The following is an 11,195-nucleotide window of genomic DNA, read 5'->3' on the forward strand; positions in this document are numbered from 1 at the left end:
ACTTCTGATGTCATTTCTAGCGAGAAATTACTATTGTAGTCATTGAATATTCACTTAGTTTCCATCAAATTAAACCGTACACTGTAAAAAATAATCCTGTAAAAAAAACGGTAAACTACTGTTAGCTGTGGTTACCAGCATCATACCGTAAAAATCTAAATACTGTTTTGTCAGCTACAGTATAAAACTGTCATTATTGTTATATTTGTTATTATTATAAACTGTGTTATACTATAGCTGACAAAATGGTATTTAGCTGTTAATCTAAAAAACAGTAACACACCGTATTTTTACAGTATGATGCTGGCAAATGGAGCTAACAGTAGTTTACCGTTTTTTACAGGATTATTATTATATTACATGTAATCTGGATTATGTCAGATTTAAAGAAATTAACTACTTATAATTAGAGTTTATTACTTTTTAAAATACTTGTAATCAGACTAAAGTTATTTTTTATTGATTACATGATTACATTTTGTTCTCACAATGGCAGTAAATTATTCATAATTTATTTACCCTACTACCTCTTTCCTTGTTCATTTTTATAAAAGTCTACATCTTAATATACAGTATACGTCCTACAGGTTTGAGGAATCGCGCTCACAGACCAGCCTCTTGTTACCGCACTAGTCGTGATATCACTGATAACAAAACTGAGACCCAACACAGCATTGACTGCTGGGTTTACAGAAATCATTTAGCTTTTAACAAGTGTTTTCACAAAATTGCAGCATTGCATATCTAACCATTATCTAGCAATTAAACTAATTATCTTTTTATCTTTTGTAGTGAGTTTTTATTTTGTTATTTAATTTCTTAATAGATTTTCATTAAACTCACGAACCCCCACTAGTTCCACCACGAGTCTGGGGAACTCTGATGTAATATAATATTTAATGCACTTCATGGTGTTGATAAAAAAAGAATGGAAAATATTTTCTTTCTCTTTGTGTTTTTATATCAATGTGGTACAAGATTTTCCTAATCAAATGAATGTGATAAACAAGTTTGGTCAAAAATAATCTAAAAGTAGTCTGATTATATTACTTTAAATGTGTATTGTAATGGATTATGTTACTAACTATAACTTTTATCATGTAATCTGGAATCAGTAACCGACTACTATTTGTAAGTGATCTACACAGCAATGGTAATTTGTAGGCCACCTTGAACTCTGTCATGTTCCTCAAACCGTTCCTGAACGATATTTGCAGTGTGCCAAGGTGCCATTATCCTGCTGAAAGAGGCCCTTGCCATCAGGGAACACTTTAAAGGGATGGTTCGGAGTAAAATCAACCTAGGGTCCTTTGCACCAAGACCTCGAGCCAAACACCCCCCAGAAGCCTTTTTCCCCTTGGTTGAAAATTATTAAAGTTAGAGCTTATTTAGAGATATCAGCCGAATGGCTTAGTGCAGCGCTAATGGATCCTAGGATGTATCTCGTAAATTACCCCACTAATAATGCCCAGTATGGTACCAAACTTCTACAGTAGTACAAATAGGTTCTGTACTCATAAACGAGGCATTGGAAAGTTTGTAAGTACATCAGGAGTTTATTTAAATAACACTGCCCTGACGGCTCATGCTTCCGTTATTTGGGAAAAGCACGTAAAAGTCCTGGCAGAAAGCGATGCATAAGGATGTAGTGTAACGACGAATTATTCTTTTTTCCGAATTATTCACTAAGTGTTAACAACTTAGTGTTAACTAATAATTGTTGCAAACTGGTACTACCAACAAAATATGAGTGCATTCCTGGAACTGGGCGTCGTTACACTACATCCTTATGCATCGCTTTCTGCCAGGACTTTTACAGGCTTTTCCCAAACCACTGAAGTGACGTCGACGTCCGGGTTAGTGGTAGCATGAGCCGTCAGGCAAGTGTTATTTAAATAAACTCCTGATATACTTACAAACTTCCCAATGCCTCGTTTTATGAGAGCAGAACCTATTTGTACTACTGTAGAAGTTTGGTACCATTCTGGGCATTATTAGTGGGGTAATTTACGAGATACAACCTAGGATCCATTAGCGCCTGCACTAAGCCATCCGGCTGATTTCTCTAAATAAGCTCTAACTTTAATAATGTTCAACCAAGGGAAAAGAGGCTTCTGGGGGGGTGTTTGGCTCGAGGTCATGGTGCAAAGGACCCTAGGTTGATTTTACTCCGAACCATCTCTTTAAGTAGGTGGTACGTACTGTATCAAAGTAACGTCCACATCAAGACCAGGACCAAGGTTTCCCAGCAGAACATTGCCCAGATCATCCTGCTGCCATCTCTTCCTCAGGTAAACAACGCTCATGCACCCGGCCGTCCACCTGATCTAAAAGAAAATGAGATTCACCAGACCAGGCATTCTTCTTCAATCTTCATAATAGTGGTGTAAATGGGTTTTCATGGGCTTTCTGACTGATCTTTGGCTTCGCAGCCCCATGTGCAGCAAACTGAGATATACTGTGTTCTGACACCTGTCTATCATAGGCAGCATTATGTTTTTAAGCAATTTAACATAAAATAGCTCTTCTATGTGAATCAGGCCAGCATCAATGAGCCTTGGGTGTCCATGACCCTGAAGCGGTACACCGGTTGTCCTTCCTTGCAACACTTCCCAATACTGGTAGGTACAAACCACTATTGGTAGGTACTAACCACTTCATACCGGGAACACTCCACAAGACTAGTCGTTTTGGAGATGATCTGACTTAACTGTTTAGCAATCACTATTTGGCCCTTGTCAAAGTCACTTAGATCTTTTCGCTTATCCATTTCTCCTGCTTCCAACATATGAAATTCAAGAACTGACTGTTCGCTTGCTGTCTAATATATCCCACCCCTTGACAGGTGACAGGACATTTTAGACAGTCTTGAGTCGTGCCAGGGTAGAGGAGTTTCTATAATACAGAGTTACAGTAGTCTCTAAGCAAGATGATGAAATTGCATATATCACATGTTCGAAAACTTGAGAAGAAGGGAAGGTTGGAAGAAGAGGGGGAAAAGCAAGAACTAACAACTGAGTTTACTTGGTGATCAAGATTCAAATCGCAATCAAGCAGTGCTCAACCACCTTTGCTAGAGCTACAGTGAACAGTTAGCTTGGCAGCAAAGAGCTGGGGTGTCCTTCTTGTCCATGATCAGAGGTGCTGAAGGCTGGGAACTGCCTCCTCGGCTGTGACTGGCACAACAGGTGGCTAACAAATTAAATGAACTTAGTTCTAACTTACTTTCTGTATTGTGTGAATTTAGTTGGACTGGTCTCACTCGCACTGCATGCCCAGAATATGCTGACAGTTCTTGTTTAAATTCACGTTTTGCAGTAATGAAACTTGAAACTCAAATGTAGCCTTTTCATGAAATGAAACTTATGGTAGCCCTCGAATGTGATTACACAGCGTCTGATACAAGTTTCACAATATTTGACCTGATTTGGTCCTTATTTAAAGGAAAGGCAAGATGTTTTGTAACTCGTTCAGCTGAGAATCGTGTTCCTGTCTCTGCTGTTTGCAATATTTCCAGCATGAGAAGAATCATGTATCTTCTATTGCCTCTACTGTTTCTTCATGTTTCAGCACAACGTTGGACGCCGTTTGGTTAGTAAACCTTTTCTTTCATTTTTTATATAAAATACATTGTTTGCAGTATTTGTATTTACAAGATTTTCATGAGTTTTACAAAAAATGAGCTTTCCTGTAGCTCAAACAGTAGGGAGTTGGCGCTTACAACGCCAAGGTAATGGGTTCGATTCCAAGGGAAAGCAAGAATTGATAAGAATGTCAATGTGTACCTTGAAATGCAATGTAAGTCGCTTTGGATAAAAGCATCTGCCAAATGTAAATGTAAATGAATACAGTGTTACAATATGTGAACATTGCAATGTATTGTTTACGTTAAATGTAATCTACAGCGTTTATTGGTCTATTGGAATTTTACAACCAAATATGTCTTCCTGTTGCAACAACAAATACACAGTTAGCTGAGATTGAACAACAAATGTGATTGACTTTCTGAGCATTTCTTTTTTTTTTTTTGGAAAATATCTTAACCTTTTAATCTTTTGCTGCTGGATGAAGGTTACACACCAAAGCAGCCAACACAGGAGGGCAGAGTGAGATTGGTGGGGAATCTTCCTTCTTCTGGTCGTGTGGAGATCTATCATGATGGACAGTGGGGAACAGTTTGTGATGACGGATGGGACGTGGCCGAAGCACAAGTGGTGTGTCGTCAGATGGGTTTTCCTGGAGCAATCTCAGTTACGGCTGGAGGACAATATGGTGAAGGTATATATGATCCTCAGTCCATTTTATTGTGACACACTATGATAACAATAATTGTCTTATTTTTAAACCACAATTTTGTTGATTTTTCAAGGCTCTGGTCCAATCTGGCTGGATGACATGAACTGTAAAGGTTCAGAAAGCTCATTGTCTGATTGCAGCTTCAAAGGCTGGGGTGTTACTGACTGCACACATAAAGAAGATGCAGGAGTGATCTGCAATACTGGTAAAAAATTAAACTACTAGATATATTTGCAGTTGTCCACTTGTATTTCTATTACTTCTATTGTTTTAACCTCTTTTATTACATTTTCTTCGCAGGTAAAAACATAACCAGCAATCGTCAGTTCTCTGTGGATAACAGTCTGGGTTTGTCTGATGATCTTGGTCTTCTGTTTGACAGTGGAGATGGTTGTGATTTCAGCATCAATGCACGAGACCTTAGTGAAGAGGCAGAGTTGGCGTTTTGTGTGCACCGTATGATCCTCATGATTTATCCAGAACTAAACATAACAAATGAGTCCAGAAACCTCACAGTGGATGTCAGCCAGACGTGCCATCCTCATGTCTCTGCTTTTCTCAGGTACATTTCTTAAGATCACTTCAATTTGTAGCTCAATCCAATTGTCTCAATTCATCGAGAGTGTTGCTTTGAATAGTGAATATCATAATTCTACTCAATACATTATGGGTGATAGATGCTTACAGTGTCTGAACTGTTTTTCTCAGGTATTTGTACATACGTCAGATTGATGTTTCCATCACTTCGGCTCAATGTCTCCATCATCTGTCATTTATCTTCGGAGTGAAGACGCTTATGGAGGATGTTGGCAGGATCTTCACTTCCCTCCTTCCTGAAGACAACACCTTCCGGACACAGCTATCAATGTACGATTATGGCGTCCGCACAGGTGACCTTGTTCTGCAGGAGAATGTCCTTCAGTATCTCTCCTGGAACTGTGAGTTCCTCATAAGCTCTCCGCTGTGGAGCACCATCTCCTTTCACATGATGGACGCTCTGCTGCAGCGCTCAGACCTGATTGTGGAGGATGAAGCTTTTCTTCTTGAAGCTCTGGAGAGATGGATCCAAGACAAAGGTGATGAAATTAGTTCAGAACAACAGGCCAGTCTCCTGAATCACATCCGCTTCCTCTTGATCCCAGTGGATAAACTGTATGAAATACAATTTTCCTCAAGTGTTCTCCATCAGAATCATGAGAAACTGTACCTAACTGGTCTGCTCAGAGGTTTTCAGTTCAATGCTCTGCCTTTCTCTAAGATCAGGAATAAAATGGATAATATGAGTAATGATTATCTGCCCAGAATCTACACTTCTGATGAGTGGAGTCTAGTTATCAATGACACAACCCCAACTATCAATTACCATCACTACAATGACTATGGATATGTCAGGTATGGCCAAAATAACAGAATCCAAACCTTCTCCACTCCTGCACACCCTAGTGCTCTTTACAAAGAGAAGAAGGTCCAGTGGCAAGCCCAGGTTTTTCTTAGTGTTCAGGAATGCTCTAACTACGGTGTCTCATGTAATTCTGTTCCTGTTGCAAGGTTCCTCGCAAGTGGCAATCAGTACAGTTACACTAACACCATTCGCTTCAGCAACAGATTGATTCTCACCTGTAAGAATCAAAAAAATGTTTTTCATGTTCAAGAATTCAAAGACAGCTTGGCAGTGATTCCAAATAACAGCAGTATGGGTCTGCCTAACCCCTGTCCTGATGACTACAGCTTTAGATTTGTTGTGCGTCCAGAGTATATCTGACTGCAGTTACATTTGGCTACTGTAGTTTACTACAGGCATTTCAGTTCATTCAAATCTATTAAATCGAATCTAGTTTGATTCTATCAAGTCTCTTTTAAAAATTCATGTTATTCAGTCTTGAATGATTTCTCTAAAATGTTTGTTGATTTTAAACTTTTGATTTATTTTAGCAATAAAAATGCATTATTTTGAAAGTGCACTTCAAAAATAAAAATATATAACTTGCATTATCTTTGTCAGTTTGATTCCTCTTTAATGTCAAAGTAACATAAAGACGTTGGACTTCAACGTTGGGCAGACATCAAATTTTGGTTGAAAATGAAAAACAGGTTGAACTCAAAGCACACTGTTGTCTTTGCATCAAACTCCAACGTTGGGCAGACGTTGCATTTTGGTTGGAATAAATACCAGAGATCTTTCAATACCATGATCAGACAAATGTCAAGATGTACTGTCAGCCAGTCCCAAAGTATTCATTTTAAGACATCAGCAGAGAAAGTTAACAAACTTTAAAATCTTAATAAAACTGAAATGACATTTTAGTGGATAAATGAAGCGTGCAGTGGATTATCAATATAAACATTAAATGTAACACTCTTAAAGAACACGCTTGCTTGTTTAAAGAAGTGGCTTCACCAAACCTTCTGTGAATTAATTTACAAAATGTATAATAAACTGAAAAAAATTATAATACATTTTTCATAAAATGTCCACATAAAATGTAAAATTGTCCAGAACTCATACCCCTCTTTTGGACCCAGCTAGCACATTTACATTTCAGGAATGGGGTTTTACTTTTGTATTTTATGTGGTATGTTCTATAAACAAAATATCAAATAAAATCTTGAGTTTGTGTTATTTCAGGCATTTAATACTTGTTAACTTTGGGACAATTAAACCATAAGTACAAAAATGCAACCTCATTTCTAAGGATTGGGACTCATTCCTGCAGCACTCTATTTATCATCTTCCTGTGGATACAAAAGGGAAAGGATAACCATTCACTAATTACATGATATAATGGTTAATAAAATTAACCACATTCGTCCATATTTGCTTGGAAAAGCCTCAAAATAAATATATTTATTCAATAGCATTACAATAGAGACAGAGCGCAACGCGTCATAATCTGAAGACCACGCCCACCGGGGGGAAAACAGTCCAACGATCTCCACTGACTTTGCACTGCGAGAGGCTGCCTCCTTGTCATTTCTTGCTTCTAACAAAAGACAGAATAATGCCTAAAAGCTGCTGTGTGACAAGGTGTACAGCAAACAAGCTAAGAAACCCAGAAATAAGTTTTCATAAGCTGTCGACCCCAAAAAAATGAGCGTTTGAGGACATAAGTGGATACAGGCTGGAACGAATGGGTAAATTGTGGGATCCTGACACTCAGTATGCACTAAAAATACACTACGTGTGCAGTAAGTTAAACATTTGGTCACTGGTGAGTCAAATATCCAAATGGCAGTTTTATATATTATATTTCTGTAAGATAAACTATCCTGTGTTGCCGATTATGTTCTCCTCTAGCGGGCGTACGTTAGTTCTCAGAGTAATGAGACACGTGACGCTCTGTCTCAACTGCCTGTGTCCACTTTTATGTCCTAAACACTCGTTTTTTGGGGTCGAGAGCTAATAAAAACTTATTTCTGGGTTTTTTAGCTTGTTTTCTGTACACCTTGTCACACAGCAGCTTTTAGGCATTTTTCTGTCTTTTGTTAGAAGCAAGAAATGACAAGGAGACAGCCTCTCGCAATGCAAAGTCAATGGAGACGTTTTGATTGTTTTCCCCCTGGGTGTGGGCATGGCCTAAATACGCTCTGTCTCTATTGTGACACTTGAGTAGATCATTGAATAGAAGTGTCAGGATTCGGATAGGGGAGACCCAGGCGCAGAATGAGCAGGGGAGTGATACTTATTAACAGAAGACAGGGTGTAGGGTGTAGACAGGGATAGTACAAGAAAGGGTGAGGCAGGAACAGTCCAAACAGAAGGGTCAACAGGAAACAACGACAGGACACCTGTGGGTGACTGCTGGAACCAACTCCAGAGGACAACAGGTTGAAGAACTGCTGAGGACGTGACCAGGCCAGGTAGATGGTTGTGGTGAAGATAGGGCAAGGAACCATGAAGCAGATATCTGATACTTGCTGCACACAGACCCTGAACCAGTCTAACTGCCAAGGAGAAGGAACCAGCAGGCAGGGAATCTCAGGGAGCAGACAGGCACCAACACAAAAGGCAAAACTCAAGACAAAAAGAGATAACAAACAAGAGCAAAATAAAAACTGGCAAAAACTAGAACACCAAAATAAAATAAGAAACTAAATATAACTGGAGCAATACCAAAGGAAAAATAAATAAGTTACATAAAATGAATAACTGGAACTAGTAAACAAAGAAATAAAACAAGAATGCAAACTTGAAGACAAGCTAAAGAGAAAATAAATAAAAGATTAGTTAACAAAAGCAAAAACAAGAGGTGAACCAAAAATAAAGCTTGGAAGAACTAGAGCAAAATAAAGACTAGGATTTGACTAGACTAAAAATCAGGAACAAAGAAAAGACAGAAACACTAACTGCAGCACTTACTGACAAGCTGAGCAATAACACACACAAAGATTGCACATAACAAACCAGCAAAGAGATGAGGGAAAAGAGGCACAATATAAAGAGAACAGCACATGAGGATCAGGTGAAAACAATCAAGCAAACGAGGACTAGACGAGGACTAAACAAGGGGGCGTGGAAATGGGAAACAAGGAGGCGGAACACGAGCAGCACATGGCAAACACAGACAAAGACAAAGCCATGTGCTGACACACAAAACACACACAGAAACATGAAACAAAGACAACACAGACAAGGCTGTCAGGGCAGAACCCTGACAATAAGTTTATCACTTCATGCACCACTCTGACGAGCAGCCCACCACTATAATATTGAGCAAAAACTCCAGTGTTAAATAAACTCTCCTGGGAGTTTCTTTGGCTCCACACTCAAGAGTGTCATTGTTAAATTTAAGCTTAAAATGAAGCAGTGTTAAAGTAAATGAGATAATTAAGTGATTATTTCAATGATTGACCATTATTGAAGACACCTGATGTTCACAAGCAGAATCACCAAAAAAGAAAAATCACAATATTCAGTGTTTGCTTTTGTTGGGCTTTGGTCTCTTAAATTATTAACATTAAATTTTGTTTGGCTGCTGTAAATGAGTTATAACCGCCAGATGAACAAAGAGAAAAGGTGATCTGATGGTGTTGGTTGTGTTTTGACGTAATCATCATTTGACCTGAATCACCGAGCTCATATGGAGCCTAATCACTAATCACATCAATTACTTTTATTTATTAAGTGTGACATAAATAGTTATGGAAATGTAGAAAATAAAGTTAAAGTTTCAATCTCCTCCCAAAAATCCCGGAAAAGTCTGTTTGTCATGATTCCTGTCTTGTGTTCCCCTTGTCTTGTGTGGACTCATGTTTTGTAGTCCTTTGTAGTTTTTTCTTGTTTATTAGTCTTCCCTAACTTGTTTCTAATTAGCCACGCCCCCTTGTTATCTTGTTTAGCTTGTTTGCCTGTGTATGTAAGCCATGTGTCTAGTCTCAGTCTTTGTGAGTTCTTGTTATTGTATGTTGGCTGTTTGGTTCCTATGTCATGTTTCCCTAGTCTGAGTTTGTCTAGTTTTGGGTTTATTTAATACAGTTTGCTGCATGTGGATCCTGCTTCCTCCTCATTCAACCACAACGTTACACTGTTAGTGCCTCAGTAGCCTCGTTTCCATTACCCTTCAAATTGCGCGAATTGATATTGTGAATTGAAAATACGCTTAATGGAAACACGTCAATTTCGCAAAAACTCCCATTTATCGCAAAAAAGTTTTTACGCTATCATGAGGTGGTTTTTCAGGCAATTCGAAAAAGGAATATTTCGCAAAACTGCAATGGAAACTGTTTTTGCGCATTTACAGTCACCTGAGTTAGAAGACGCGGTGTGTTTGAGGTCCATGTATAGCTACGCATGTATTGCTGTGATTTTTGGAATGACTTATCGCGAGGGAAAAAAGGACGTTTTAGTCGCATAACATCGGTTAATGGAAACGCCGTCATTTTGCAATAGTTTTTTATCGATATTTAGATAATAGCGCAAAACCTTTGCGCAAATCTGTAATGGAAACGCGGCTAGTGACTATTTTGCTCAGAGTCGTTTTTATAGCATTAAACAAGTAACTAAAACAAAACTTATTTAAAAACAAAAACAAAGACTTGAACTTACACCAGCATGAGATATATATATATATATATATATATATATATATATATATATATATATATATATATATATATATATATATATATATATATATATATATATAAAACGACCTAAAATTACAGAAACCATCTTTGGACAAAATTATTTGAAGTGTAATTTGATTGTTAGTTTGTCTCATGTCCTATTAGATTACATGGAGTGGGTGGGGTTTATGACCTATAATGCATCTAACCACCTGGGGTGATCAAAATGCTTTGGCTTCACCTTTCAGGACTTGTGTGGCACACTTGGGCTGCATCTGAAATCACATACTTCCCTACTATATAGTACTATGAAAAACAGAATGTGACAAAAGAACTATGTCCGAATTCACAGTACTCATAAAAGAGTAGGCAAAAGTAGTTTATATCTCACAATCCTAACTTTATGACACGCAATTCTGACTTTATATCTCGCAATTCTGAGAAATAAAGTCAAAATTGCAAGATGTAAACTCACAATTGTGAGATAAAAATGTGCGATTATTTTTTAAAATCTTCTATTCTGTGGTGTAAACAAGCTTAGCTGCGTGCTACCTTTATGTAATGTCCCTTTTTCTGTCTTTGTATAATCTTTGCTCTAGTCTACTGTTTGAAATCTACTCCATTTTTTCTGTTATTATTTTGTCGATTCTATTGCTGTTACGATTTCTTTTTTGTATACGTTGTAAAGGGTTCTATGGAAAAGCTCTATATAAATAAAACATTATTATTGTATTACCAACAAGAAGAGTATAAACTGTGTATCTGACCAGTAAACTTTGAAGAAGGGGATGTGAAGCATACCACTTTGTGTTTGTATCATTCTTCCCATGTTGGAC

At 37.9% G+C, this 11,195-nt stretch overlaps 1 protein-coding gene and 1 long non-coding RNA gene across 2 annotated transcripts; one reads left to right on the forward strand and one right to left on the reverse strand.

Moving 5' to 3' along the window:
- The first annotated feature begins 3,474 nt into the window (after window positions 1-3,474).
- LOC308703847 (galectin-3-binding protein A-like) lies at window positions 3,475-6,880 on the forward strand. The gene is made up of 5 exons (XM_081387815.1): window positions 3,475-3,591; window positions 4,072-4,278; window positions 4,370-4,501; window positions 4,597-4,858; window positions 5,005-6,880. Exons 1-5 carry the CDS (start codon window positions 3,519-3,521, stop codon window positions 6,056-6,058), a joined length of 1,728 nt encoding a protein of 575 aa, XP_081243941.1. The 5' UTR covers window positions 3,475-3,518; the 3' UTR covers window positions 6,059-6,880.
- LOC308703916 lies at window positions 4,366-8,702 on the reverse strand. The gene is made up of 5 exons (XR_014031751.1): window positions 8,654-8,702; window positions 6,978-7,029; window positions 5,716-5,913; window positions 5,504-5,549; window positions 4,366-5,347 (listed from the first exon to the last, which is right to left on the reverse strand). It is a non-coding gene; the product is annotated as an uncharacterized lncRNA (long non-coding RNA).
- Window positions 8,703-11,195: the final 2,493 nt, after the last annotated feature.

This window comes from Scardinius erythrophthalmus, assembly GCF_964197995.2.
Source record: "Scardinius erythrophthalmus genome assembly, chromosome: 1".
Taxonomy (NCBI): domain Eukaryota; kingdom Metazoa; phylum Chordata; class Actinopteri; order Cypriniformes; family Leuciscidae; genus Scardinius; species Scardinius erythrophthalmus.

Coding starts and splice junctions, on each gene's coding strand:
- LOC308703847 (XM_081387815.1), top strand. CDS start 3,519: ATGAGAAGAATCATGTATCTTCTATTGCCTCTACTGTTTCTTCATGTT. Junction 3,592..4,071: donor ACAACGTTGGACGCCGTTTG/GTTAGTAAACCT, acceptor TGCTGGATGAAG/GTTACACACCAAAGCAGCCA. Junction 4,859..5,004: donor CATGTCTCTGCTTTTCTCAG/GTACATTTCTTA, acceptor TGTTTTTCTCAG/GTATTTGTACATACGTCAGA.